This window comes from Echiichthys vipera, assembly GCF_963691815.1.
Source record: "Echiichthys vipera genome assembly, chromosome: 1".
Lineage (NCBI taxonomy): Eukaryota > Metazoa > Chordata > Actinopteri > Perciformes > Trachinidae > Echiichthys > Echiichthys vipera.
In genome coordinates, this window is record NC_139826.1 from 18,836,134 (window position 1) to 18,850,749 (window position 14,616).

The 14,616-nt window shown below is 39.5% G+C and overlaps 1 protein-coding gene across 1 annotated transcript in view; it reads left to right on the forward strand.

Annotated features, from left to right (window-relative positions):
- Positions 1-14,616, forward strand: part of ush2a (Usher syndrome 2A (autosomal recessive, mild)) — a gene marked incomplete at both ends in the record, with an annotated part of 216,414 nt that overhangs the window by 108,221 nt on the left and 93,577 nt on the right. Inside the window, 3 exons of the mRNA XM_083919953.1 lie at positions 1,308-1,463; positions 5,353-5,500; positions 7,428-7,570. Of these exons, the coding sequence (XP_083776079.1) occupies positions 1,308-1,463; positions 5,353-5,500; positions 7,428-7,570 (447 nt within the window). The remainder of the gene's footprint in view (positions 1-1,307; positions 1,464-5,352; positions 5,501-7,427; positions 7,571-14,616) is intronic.

Genomic DNA, 14,616 nt, shown 5'->3' on the forward strand with positions numbered 1-14,616 from the left:
TATATGAGGGATTATTGACAGCATATTTTCTCTAATTGAAAAAGTACTCTGGAAGTGATCACATTTTGACTCTGCATGTTTTCCTTGAATATATTTTTTAATGATATTCATAGTTCTTAGGCATGCTAGATAATAAGCTAGGCATTGCTGCTTTCTTGTAATTATAATTTATATTATTACTAATTTAAAGGAAGGATTTTAAAGACGAGGATAATATGGATGGAGATACACACATGTAAACACACTCCTCACCAACAATGCCAACTGAACTGGGAAGTGAAAGAAGAGCGTAATCAAACCAGAGTGGTGTAGAAGAGACCAGGTTTTCGATTGGCAGTGACTTAAGAGAGGACATGATATGAGATTCCAGAGCAAAACAGGGCTATGAAGATGGAAGATAGAACAAAGACAAGTATTGATAAACAATAGTATACAGAGAGAGGATAGATGAGACACTCATATTTCCATAGATGTGTTAGAAAAGATTGCAAATAATAACAACAAAAGACATGAAGAGCAACAAAACAGTGTAGGAGACTAACAAAATAGAAGGGGAGAACTGGATGTGGAAGGAAAAAAAAGGAGAAAATTGAACAAGATGAGAACAGTAGGGGGAACAGCAGAACACACAATCATCCTTTAACCCACACATATTCACCAAGTCTCTCTCTGTCTCTCTGTCAGACACACACACACACACACACACACACACACACACACACACACACACACACACACACACACACACACACACACATACACACACACAGGGTGTCAGGGACTTTGATCTGCTCTTCACAGAGGAAGAGACGGATTAAAATGAGTGGAGAGAAGGATAGAAGAGGTGTGGAGAGAGATGGTGTTTCGCTCTAGTTACCCACAACCCCTTGATTCTTTGATACACACTGCCTTCATCAGTTCACACAAAACTGATGGTGTGTGTGTGTGTGTGTCCATCTAAATATATTGGATGGGCTTACACTGTGTAATTTTCAGATCCTTTTTCTTTGACTATCCTTGCATAACCTCAGGATGGCGACCTCTCTCTTTTGATCACTCTTAGTTAATCTCAGTCAGTATTTCCCTCTCTTGAACTCTCACTCATTCTCTTCCATTTTCCCTCTGTTGAATGTATCTTTTACAAAGTGCTTTTTCTAGCCATCACAGTAATGACTCCAATCAATAAATGTGCCATGAAAACAATCAAATGTGCAAGACATTTCACATCTTCCTCCACACTTAATAGATACACCATGCTTGGCCTAAGACTTAACATGTCTCCCTTTGTGTGACTCTCTGTCTCTCAGATGGTGGTGGTGTGTTGGATGGAAGTACAGCGGCAGGCAGCTGGTTGTCTGTGACTGATCTACAGCCTTACACCAACTACAGCTTCTGGATCAGAGGTTGTAACACACAGGGTTGTGTTGAGAGCCAGCCTCTCAATGTTACTACGCCCCCAGCAGGTACACACCGTGCACACAAAAACACACATAAAGTAAAGGTTCTCCGTCATTTGTATTTTTGTAAGCGTGTGTTTTCCCTCCTTTGTTATCAAAAAGATCCTGTCTGCAGAGGCACTGTTTAAAAAAATCTCTGTCCAGACAAAGACACAAAGACACATTGAAGAACTTTTAAGAGCATTACAAACCAACAGGCGGTAATAGAATCCTAAAGCCACATTGGCCAATCAGAAGCCTGTAAAAAATCAATTACCTGAAGGCTACCTGGCTGCACTTATGGCTTATGGACATCTGCCATTGAACAAGATGCATCACAAAGTAGATAAAGGCGCTTACTCTGACATAACAAGCCCAAAAACTGAAACTGAAAAACGGAGTTTCTAAAAATCTTTACCCTGGCCGTAATTTTCAAAAGTTCAGTTTTCCTTCCTAGATAGCAGTGCGCATGTGGACAAAAGGTTGAAAGGCATAGGAAATGCAACGTTTACAAAAGTAAATGTGTATGTGTAGACTGGCTCTCTATAAATCTAAACCTGAAGATTCTCCACCCAGACTCTTGATCAGATACGTGAAAAATACTTAGGTAATAACTGAGTTAGGAGTTGCCGATATGTTCTATGCTCTGCCCAGACGCATTAGGGTTTTTTTTCCCTCAGCCAAATCCCACCATCTACTACTAGTCCACCTCATGCACCACCATAAAGACATGCCAATCAACCCATCATAGTGGCTACAGGCAGTGACGAGGATTTCTCATTCTCCATCATGTTTGATTCAGAGTGTAGCAGGAAGTGATGGCTGAAAATGAAAACTAAACTACCATTGTCTTAACAGCATGTGAGCATCAGACTATCATGTCGCATCGATGCTGTCTATCCACACTTATTCATAGAATTTGCGGACAATATGCGCCTAAAAACAAGTATATGTTCTGTGCACCGGCGGACTACTAATGTGTTTAACAAGGAGGCAGCGCCGTCACTTCACAGAGGCTACCATCTGCCCAAAGCTGCCACACACACAGTCACACAAGGTGTGCACATCGGATGGTAACACAACAAACCATTTCAACCACCTAAAGCATCCTAAACAGTCTGCTGAGAGTGAAACGGCAAGGAGACCAGCTACACCGTAGTCGGCAGAGCCAACAGGTAGCTTAAGGTAGCTTTTTGTCAAATGTTTATTGTACTTATTTGTTGTACAAGTTGGCAAAATTGTTCAAACCGATTAACAAATGTTCAGAAAGGTTCTTTGGCCTAAAGGCTTTGTTACATATTTTCTCTTTTAGGGCTATGTTTTTACATAGGGAAATACTTTGGTTGCACTGTTCAGTAACTTGCAAAATAATTAAAAATCAATGTAAAAAAACGTGATATGATATGCCATATCACCCACCCCTAAACTGACAGGTATGGTTATAGCCTCCATTATAATAAGGTGCCTTTGTCCTTCACTGAATGGTTTATGATCTGATTTAAGTGGCTCTAATTGTAGCTCTGTTTCTAACTGCATACACAAGCCGTGAACCATTGTAACATGTTTATCTCATTACTCGGACTTTAATTGCTATTCTTATGAACTGGAAAGATTCATTTTTATAGCTTACTATGCAAAAGAAAAAATATTCAATGAGTAGCAGTGACAAACACAATCATATGCACACACATCATTGACTTCAGTTTAATGGTCTGAACACATATTTCTGGTTTGTGCGTGCGTTTGTAACTGTGTAGAATAGAGGCTGATTATGCATAATGATAAATGTCATAGCTGATCAGAGCAGTCTGGAGATAATGGTAACCAGACAGAAACACGCACACCTCTAGACACACATTTTAGCACTTTAGCTAATGGTTTACAAAAGTGTTGAATATAAACATATGCAGACACAACACACCCATGTCTCAGTCAGAGAACAACAAAAGACAGTCTTCGGAAAGTTATACTGTTCAAGTTCAAAACAAAGGCATAAGAAAGTATAAATTTTAAATACCAGACGTTTCCTCTCTTTCTATCTCTCTTTCTACCTCTGTGCCTCTGGCATCTCTTTAGACTTCTTTAAGGCGAACTGTCTTGATGCGTCCTTGTTCTATGAAAGAACAGAGAGAAGATAGTGGAGCAATAGACAGAGGAGCAGAGTAGGAGGAGAGCATAGAGAGAGAAGTGAACATAAAAGTGCATAGTTTAAAACGATTAGTGACACCTCTGATATTGTACCTGCTAACACAGCATGAGAGAGACACAGGCTCACCAGCGGTGTGTGTCTTTGTGATGTATGTGTTTTGTGCATGTGTGCGTGTGTGTGTCAGAGAGACAGAAATCAATGTGTTTCAAGAATTACATACACACACCCACTCAGGGATTGACAATTTTGCTAATCTACTGTAGATCGTCTTTATTATAAAGTAGAAACTAGGTTGGGCACCAGAAATACTTTTTGAATTACAATTTAGGTATGGATTTTTCTTTTTGATCAATAGTTATCAAATCATGTTTTAGCAGTAATAGCATAAATCAAAAAGCAGATCCTAAACCAAACTTTTTTTAATCTATTCTGGTTAATTTGTTTTTTCTTCATGGTCTTTTGTTTCTGTGTTTTCTGTTGCCCAAGCTATCCTTTTTTAAAACAGAATGATACAAAATGAGTCATTAACTCTTCAGCCCCAACAGCTTACATACAGACACAAATTCAGTTTAGTTTATTTTAAAAGGGACTTTGCAAATTGATAAATACACATGGTAAAAAAGAATTCACCATCAGTAGGATTTTTATATGTAAATGCACAAAAAGAGTGAGCAAGAGAGAAAGAGATACATTGGACGTAAGGGTAGGGGCAAAACTACAGTCACAGGTGGGCCTTTAACAAAAATGCTTAATGAAAGAAACACACACACATGCACACAGTCACCCTCGCAAAGTGTGTTTTTGTGTACATTGTATATCAACATAATGAATGTGAATTGAGTGAAAATTTATGTTGGAGAACAATCGTATATTTTCATCGGCTCATATTTTCCATCTGTATATTATATTATCAGTGTTCAAAGAGCATTTTGAGGCATTTTTCACATACTGTGTGCGTGTGTGTGTGCGTGTGCGTGCGCGTGCGCGTGTGCGTGTGCGTGTGTGTGTGTGTGTGTGTGTGTGTTAGTAAAAGTCATCTTTAGGATAAGATGTCTTCAGCAATCAGTCTTGTTGTAGTGAGCAGTGTGTTTGATTGAAGGGTCACTTTATACATCCAAGGGTCTATCCTTATTTCCCATAGTCAACACTACAGTTACTCTCTTTTTGTCCTTCTATTTCTTGTCCTTATCTCTTTCTTATTCTGGCTTTCCTTGCAAATTCTCTGTTTCTTGAAGAGCATGGCTATCATATTGAATCAAGATGTTTTTACTGATTTTTCAGCACTAGCAATATGCTATCATGCTCAGCTGGAAAAGAGGGGCACTGTTGAGAGAGCAGGGTCATAATGCTGTGTGTGTTTGTGTGTTTGCATGGGTGGGAAAGAGAGGGAGAACCACTGTAGTGGTGGTATATCCTATCTGGCAGCTCTTTATGCCCCTTCTATTCTCCTTTACAGGTTTTTTTTTCTTTTGCTCGAAAGTTATTTTTTTCTTTTTTGTTCTCCCCCTTCTCTCAATCCTGTCCCATCTTTCCTCAATCATCTCTTATTTTTGTGCTCCAATCTGCAGTTAATCCATAACAGTATTTGTCAATATAACACTGATATAACTATAATCTATTTTGTTTTGTTGTTTTATCTTGTTTGTTTTACGCCTCAGCTGTCCTCATTCCTTCTGTACATCTCTGTTTCACCACCTTGATCCTTCAGTCATCACCTGTGTCTACTTCCTGTCTTCCTCTCACCATGTTGTGTCTCTCTCTTCAAAGCCCCAGATGGGTTGTCACCGCCGAAATTGGCCCATGAAACTAGTGTCAGTCTGAATGTCTCCTGGTCCGCCCCTGCCCACTCCAACGCACCAGGCCCACTCCGTTACAGCCTGCAAATGAGGACATCCCCTCACAGACCTGTGATGAGGTAAGCGAGATTTTCCATTTTTTTATTTTTAGAAAAAAGATGCACAAACAGTTGAACAGGTTTGCACACAGTCGTCCACAGCACATGCAAGTAATCTGAGACAGAGGCATGTGATAATAAACAGTAGTAAAAGAATGACAGACACATAAAACACTCTGAGATACGTACCACACCCTTATATACACACCTAAAAAATGTGTACACACATACACATACACATATAAATTTAAAGGGGTACATTATACAGCACACCTGAAAATGCCACATCGATATGACGGACCATCAGTAAAAACAGAGAGGAAATGAGCATGAGAGACAGGGGATTGAGTCAAAAAGACAAAAAAAAATCAAAGAGCAGAGAAAGGGAGGTAGAGAAAATGTGATAGAATAAAAAGAGAGAGAGAGGGTGTGCATCTGATATGTATTCATTACATGCTTCCTGACAACAAATTGCAATTTAATCCAAGAAGAGGAGGCTCTCATTCTATGGTAATAAATAAATGACTAGCTACATGTATTATATATCAGACAGCCATGCCCTCCTCCTCCTCTGCTATGGAAATCTCATTGTTCCCTGATTTATTCATTCATTCATCCCTTCTATCCATCTGATGTTAAATGGTCAACGGTCCCTCATTTATGACAATATTCTTTTACTTTGTCCTAGATTCCTTTGTATGATTATATGATATGGGATCATGTATGACATGGGGATATTATAAAAAGCTATACAAATATTGTACATATTGCCAAGATTCTGTTCAGTGACCATATGAAACTTGCCTCTTGACACAGACACAGAAAGACTAGAAAGAACATAAAACAGATACAACTCACTTAGATGAGATAAACATGAGGCATATTGGACTTTTATTTCTATAAAATTCATGGTACATACACAAAGTGTTCAGTATAAAACAGGAAACATTTTGTTACTGAACATTAAATAACTACTTTGTGTCATCTTCATTTCCTACTCTGACTAAGATTCCTACACATTTTATCCTGGAGTGTTTGCCTCACATACACTATAAACGGCTAATTGCTGGTTTGTCTTTGTTATCAGCAAAAAGTACAGGTCTGTACTTTATATTTCAGGAACATGCAGTTAAAAATGCCTGGTAGTGCTGCACAATATGGCTGAAATATTCTATCCCGATATTGGTAATTTCATATCTCAATAACAAATTAAAAAAATTATAATATTTAGCATGATATAGCATGTTTTCTGGTGATTTCATAAATAAATGGTCAATATGAGCCTATTTATGTATACTCCTTAGGGAATTAAATACTTGACAAAGTGCTGAATATTTTCTCCTTTTATTAATCACTTTACAGTTTCAAGCGAATTTATAGAAGAAAAAAAAGGCCAGCTATACACTAACTATGTTTATATACATGCACACAAATAATGTGATGTAAAAACAAAACTACGGGGCGGCCGGGGGCACAGTGCTTGGAACAGTCGCCCCATGTAAAGAGGCCAAAGGTCCTTGAGGCAGCGGCTGCAGGTTTGACTCTGACCTGGTTCTTTGCTGCGAGTATGTGCTTGTTATTATCATTTTTTTGACGACATAATTGTGTATCACAATATCTCAATATATAATTTAATCACGAGACGATTCCATTGAAAAATCTCTAATTATTATATTGAATTATTGCCCAGCCCTAATGTCCAGCTAGCAATTGTCATTGCAACCATGGAAATCACTGTAGACACTCCATCAGCTGACCAGTGTAATGCCTTGCTAGGCTTTTGTCTTTGTTTGTTTTTTAGAAAACTGCAACTGATGTCTAGACAGACAGACGGATAGATAATTATTTGCTATCCCTCTTTGATCACCTGTTTGATTACAGCACAGCACATTTTGACCAGATCCAAATGCGTGTCAGTAAATGTATGTTTCTGTGCATTAACTCCTAGGCTTATGGAAAACGCAACAGATACCTTTTCCTACCATGTAAGGGGCCTGTCACCGTACACCCAGTACATGTTTAGAGTTGTGGTCGCACACACACATGGGCAGACAGTCGGCCCCTGGGCAACCCTGCGCACAGCAGAAGACAGTAAGTACACAGACTCATACACACAAGTGCACATATAAATTGTAACATACTAACAAAACTAGACCTAGACAAACAACCAAGTCCAGTTGCTTTTGACTAAAACTGTTGTGGGAATAACGATGACCTGGACAAATGAGAACATTCACAGGCTAACAATTGCATGCATTTACACATCTGCTCCAATGCACACATACGATGCAAAAGAGAGAAGCCACTGATAAATAACCACCAAAGACACATTATTTTATTGGTCGTTATAAACAGACTTGTTGGTGGGTCAAATAAACTCTTAGTACTAGGCTACCTGTTGGCAGTTTCTCATACTTTGATTGTGCAGTCTGGGTGCATGTGGCAGCAGTCCAGCCAAGTTTTGCAAATGACTGGCTGGCAGCAGCTGGTTTTTAGTCTGCCTCTAACGTCAGTTAGTTGTCAAAGCTGCTGGGTCAAAGTTAAAACCAAGGAGTTTGACAGATCCTCTAATTTTAGTTGATAATCTAAACAATAGCTTCTCCCATTAAACATGGGCCTGTGGTGTGTAAAACATATTCTTTGACAGTTTTCTTTTATTCTTTGTAAGTCTCTAAGGTTTAATTTTATTAAAAAGTATTCATTTCTTGCCGTTAGTGGTGGTGGTCAATAGGATCAAAACGATACGTAAGAGAGACAGAGAAAGAAGACATTTAATATGAAACACGGGTACAAGCAAGATAGGGTGAAACACACTGACAGAGTGAGATTTGCATACTGTAAGGTGTGTGTCTGTGTGTGAGTGACCTAGCCAGTGTCATTGTGGGCTAATTGCTGTAATAGAATCATATTAGCCACTGGAACAGCCTCCTCAGTGCAAAGTTATAAATTAATTAGTACCACGCTATTATCACATGCATTATCATTAAGCAGCTGTGATTTGCATACATCGGAACCATGAGCATGTACACACACAGAAAAGTGCATGTACAGATGTATGTGCATTGTACATACACATTCACATAAACACAACAAGGATGCACGCACCCACCCATTCAGACACACACAATTTCAGACATTTAGGATGCATTAAATTATGGGCCTATGCTTCTCTCATTATTATTCAGAATTAAATTCCCTCTAGCAAACGCACACAGACACACACAAACTTTTGCTACACATTTTTTCCATGTAATCAACATTATATAATAATAAAACATAAGGTGGACAATATTTTGTTTGTGTGTACACCTGTGTGTTTTCATGCAAATCTACCTCTGCACTACTCTAATCTCTCTCCGTTTTTGTTAGTATGTGTGTGAGTGGGGTAATAGATGTATCCATTCGATCACACTGGGCCCATGGTTCAAACTTCCATCCCTCTCTTACTCCTCTCTCTGCCTCTCTCAGACACCATCATACACACACACACACACACACACACACACACACACACACACACACACACACACACACACACACACACACACACTGAGATCATGTGTCATACTCACACACCTCCATGTCCTCCTTATCAATCCTACACCACCTAATGCTCATATGCAATTATACATAATCAGGAAGTTTCATGGAGACAAACTAATCCCAAAAGCACACACATACACATAGAGACTGACACAATTCATTTGCATTTTACAATAAATAACCTGAAATAAAATGTTTACAAACCCCTTCTTTCTTTTTTTATGTTACTAACTTCCATTTCTGTTTGAGTGGAACTGGACTGGTGGGGTTGAAGTTGAAAAAGTCTACAAAACAAGACACATTAGTAAAGCATAAATCAATAATACAAAGTCTACAATCACTTATCTATTTTTGTGCTTTGTCACAAAACAAAAGCACAAACATTGGGATGCTACTTAAACCAATTGGACCACAACTCATGGGTGCATGTTAAATGGATGACTCTGTTTTCGTTTCTGCCCTACATTATGTCAGACTTTTATACTATTTACCACAGCTCTTTGTGTCATAATGATCTCAATTTCACTCACAATTAAATGTCACATCTTACAATTGCATCTTACATCCATACAGTACATACTAGTGTGTCAAATAATTTTACACTAAAAATATATTTTAACATAATAATAGAATACCTGACAGGTATGTAAGCTTTAAATAAGAAGGGAGTTAAACCCATGATTGGAAAAAGCCAAGTGCAGCCTGATTGGATTTTTCCATTCTCCTCTCCCACATGCTTAAAAAAATGACAACCATAGCAAGCATTTTTACATTTCATTCAGTATGATTTGATATATCATGAGTTAGTTATGAAGATTTTTTTGTAATCTGTGTTCAGCGCAATTCTTACATACACTATGTTAAGCATACATGCATACAAATTCTCTTTTTTGTTTTTTCTCTGTCTTTTTTCCTTCCTCACTAACTGACTATTTGTGCTCACACATGAAAAGACCGTAAGAAAGACAGAGTGGGTTTCACCTCTTCTTCTTCACGGACTAGCCCTAAAGTATGTACGACAGAGAGAAGGGGGGAGAGAGAGAGAGAGGAGAGAATATAGAAAAAAGAATATAAGAAATGGTGAGAAAAAGTGAGGAAAGAAAAATGGAGAGCAAAAAGGTAAAATGAGGAATTGATGAAAAAATAGGAAGAGAAGAAAAGAGAAGGCTAATGACAGAACAGAGAAAGAGAGAGACCCACGCTTCCTCCTTTCCTTTTTATCATTCCATTAAAGTTTTATATCCATCTTTTTAATGTAATTTGGTCCCTATGAATTCCTGCCGCTGCAGAACAGACAGACGGCTCCTGTGAACATAAACTCTAGCTGTGTTGGACAGCTCCCTTTTCTCTGTCTACTCCCATGTTCACACAAGCTAAGTGATCTAAGAGTGTGTGTGTGTGTGTGTGTGTGTGTGTGTGTGTGTGTGTGTGTGTGTGTGTGTGTGTGTGTGTGTGTGTGTGTGTGTGTGTGTGTGTGTGTGTGTGTGTGTGTGTGTGTGTGTGTGTGTGTGTGTGTGTGTGTACATGTATGTGTGTGTGTGTACATGCATGTGTGTGTGTGTGTATGTGTGTGTGTGTACATGTATGTGTTTCATACAGTGTTCTAGGGAGAATGAATAAAGCACCATTTTGACAAAATGATCTTAGCCAAGCATTCTTAGAAAGTGTGTTTGTGTGTGTGTGCGTGCATGTGTGTGTGTGTGAGAGAGACAGAGAGAGATAGAGATCATTAAAGCACTGTTTTTCTAAATTGAACTTAAAGCAGAAAGTGACAGAGAAGCAGTATGAAGGAGAAATATGAGAACAGAGAGTGATATTCAAGGCAATGACAGAACACAAAGAATTCATGTTATTTAATGAATGAGTGGCTGCATTAGTAAAATAGTAATAACCCTACCTTTTTCCACAGTATTCTCTTCCGTTAGCTTTCCCAAGGAAACGCTGAAGTAAGCATAGTGAGCATAATCACACTGGTATTTTGCTTTAAATATCTTGAATATTCCCCAAAGAAATTTGAGTCAAAAGCAACTGGACTTGGTAGTTTGTCTTGAAAGACGTTTCACTTCTCATCAAACAGGCTTCATCAGTTCATGTACACATCTGACCAGGCTGGGACTGGCCTAAATGTGTGGTGTGGAGATCCAGGTATTTAACCTCTCACAAGGCCGATGATGTCACTGGAACCCTTTGTGCTCCAAGTGCCAACGACCGTCGTTGGAGTGACAGTCGGTAGAGTGGCAGTCGTTGGTGGGAAGTTGGTTTCGTCTTCGTTAGTCCTCTACTGGGTTATGACGACAGTCGTTGGAGTCACAGGAGGCCTTTGTGAACAGTTGTTATTTGAGGTTAGATTGTTGAATCTCCTGGGAAGGGATGAAAGGGCAGCATTGTAAATTGGAGATAAGTGGTGTCTCAGACCTCCTCCTCTGTTAAGCGATGGTTTCTCTACTTTTACATAGATGGCTTCTTTTACTCCTCTTTCAAACCATCTGTCCTCTCTGTCCAAGATTTGGACATTGTTGTCATCAAAGGAGTGGGCTTTCTCCTTGAGATCTAAGTGGACAGCAGAGTCCAGGCCTGAGGAGTTAGCTCTCCTGTGTTGGGCCATGCGTTTATGCAGTGGTTGTTTTGTGCATTGGACAGCATAAACCAGATTACTTTTGTGGTTGTGTGGTGTTCTGTCCTTGGGATGTACAAGTCTCTGTCTAAGTGTGTTACTTGGTTTGAAATACACAGGGATGCAGAGTTTGTTGAAGATCCCCCTGAGTTTCTCTGATACCCCAGCCATATACGGAATGACTATGTTGTTTCTCTTCTTTCTTTTTCTTTTTCAACCACTTGGGTTTTTTCTGGAAGCAGCTGCTTTTCACAAAGGTCCAGCTGGGGTAACCACAAGTTGTGAGGGTGCCTCTCAGGTACCCCTTGGGCCTGTGAGCTGGTGGGTACGTTATCAGCTCTGTGTTGCAGGGTTATGATAAGTCCAAGCTTGTGTTCCAGGGGGTGATGAGAGTAAAACAGTAGACATTGATCTGTGTGAGTGGGTTTTCTGTATACCCAATGTGGAGGCTCCTGTCATTCTCCAAATGGACGTCACAGTCTAAGAAGGGCAAACTGTGATCTCTGGTGAACTTGATGTTTCTGTCCACTGAGTTTATATTTTCAGTAAAGGTTTGCTCCTCTTTGGATTTGATTTTAACCCATGTGTCGTCCACATATCTGAACCACTGGCTCAGGGTTATTCCTTTGAAGGAGTTCAAAGCCTTGTCCTCTACCTCCTCCATGTATAGATTTGCCACAAAAGGGGATACTGGTGAACCCATGGCACAGCCTTGTTTTTGTTTGTAAAAAAGTGCCTTTAAACTGGAAATATGTGGTGTTCAAGATTCAAGATTCAAGAAGCTTTATTTATCCCGAGGGATCATTGTGCAACAGTTTCATTACAAAGATGGGAAAGGATCAGAGTGACAATAAGCTAACATAATCAAATAAAATAAAGCTAACATAAAATAAATCAAACAATAACTAAGTGTGACAGAGTGCAACAGACATTGTGGTTAAGCGTAGGTATATACAATATACAACAATACGCACTGTGCAGTTTAGCAATACAAACTAAATAAGTGATAAGGAGCGATAATTGAAACAGTGTTAAAAATGTTCTCCATCGTTCTAAAAAAGTTTTCCGTCCACACAGACCCAGCTCAAGAAATATCTGCGTCCACACGAAACCAGTGAAACTGGCTAAAAATGCTGTAATACACATGCCGACCTGCATGTGGGGCTGTAACTGCCACAGAAATACACCAACAAAGTGTGTATGATCATAATACAAACACCAGAGACTTTCTTGCCAAATCTGGTGACTTCCCAACTCCCCATCCATCCTATAAAGAAATCTGTTGTTTTTGGTGTTATTGGAGATTTTTGAGTGTTTTCGGACACTTTGATGCACCAATCACTCTGTAGTGACTCCTCATCGAGCAGCAGGTGCTGCTGTGAGCCCCTTCCCCGTCCCAAAGCACTCACAAGCGGTCCCTGTCTCGCTACTTTTTGCAACCTTCTTGGCAACGTTACTTATAAAAAGCTACTTGCGTCCAATTTAGCGACTTATTCAGACAACCAGGGAAAAGGGAGAAATATATGGTTGGCCTAATTCATTCACATGCGTGTCGCTCAGAGTAAAGTTCTGTATACAGTCAATGGGTCCGTGTCTCTCTCCATGCAGCAGCACTGTTGTTGTTATGTGACGCTGTGGGGGTTAGGTCTGATGTGGTTTTGCTGTCCAGACGACAATGCCACAGGGGGTGTTCTCAAATATTCCCATTCCGATAACTCCGGCTGTGTGTGGATGGTGGCCTAACTCATACTAAAATTGTGCAGTTACAGGAAAACGTGTCCTCGTGTTGACAGGCCCTAAGACACCACCTATCTCCAATTTACAATGCTGCCCTTTCATCCCTTCCCAGGAGATTCAACAATCTAACCTCAAAGAACAACCGTTAACAAAAGCCTCTTGTGACTCCAACGACTGTCGTTAAGAGCACTAGCAAAGTCGAAACCAACGACTGTCACTACAACAATTGTCGTTGGCACTTGGAGCACAAAGAGTTCCAATGACATTATCAGCCTTGTGTATGCCCTCACTTGAAGTTAAATAACTGGATCTCCACACCAGACATGTGGCCCAGTCCCAGCCTGGTCAAGTGCGTAAATGAACTGATGAAGCCTGTTGGATGAGAGGTAGAACGTCTCCCAAGACAAACAACAAAGTCCAGTTGATTTTGACTTAAATTTCTTTGGGGATAACGATTACCTGGACAAATGAGAACATTCACAGGCAACTTGAATATTAGTACCCTATTGTATACTTATTACCTAAATGTGTATTTACACATTGTTCTTTTGAATATCATTAAAAAAAATATACATTTCTATAAATAAAAGCTCTGATTCCTCAGCAGAGACATAGATTTTTCTAAGATTTTTTTTACTTTTTCAAGGGTTCCCTACTAAATCCAATCACTTCCAACTGATATGCATAATTTGACATGCAAACATATTTCCACATTATATTTTGAAAGCCATATATTACTTAGCAGGTAATGTGGAATTAAGTAAATCACTCCAAATAGTCTGCGTCCGATATTGAATACTATGAATGATTGCGTTTCAGGTATTGTGATAGTCGTGGTTACTTAAAGGCTAATGCCCATCTCATATACTCATGATGTTATGGATACAAATCGAGCCCATGACCTTGGTCATGCATCGTCCTCTTTCTCACTGCCTATTCAGAGTCTCCTAAAGCAGCAACAGCATTCAATAATCTGTAGAAAAAGTATAGATATGAAATGCAATGTAAATTCTCACTGTATTGCTTGTCACGTTTTGACACCATGTTGTAAGTATCTTGATTACAGTAAAGCTCAGCGTTTGTCCTCATTATGACTCCTAGGAGCCTCGACTCACCTTCAAAAGCCCAGTCACCCACATGCACATGGGCTTACAAACACACACATACACACAGGACCCTGTGCGCAGCTAAAAATAATACCCTTCCGTTGCTCTTCACATGGATACACTCAGATGTACACACT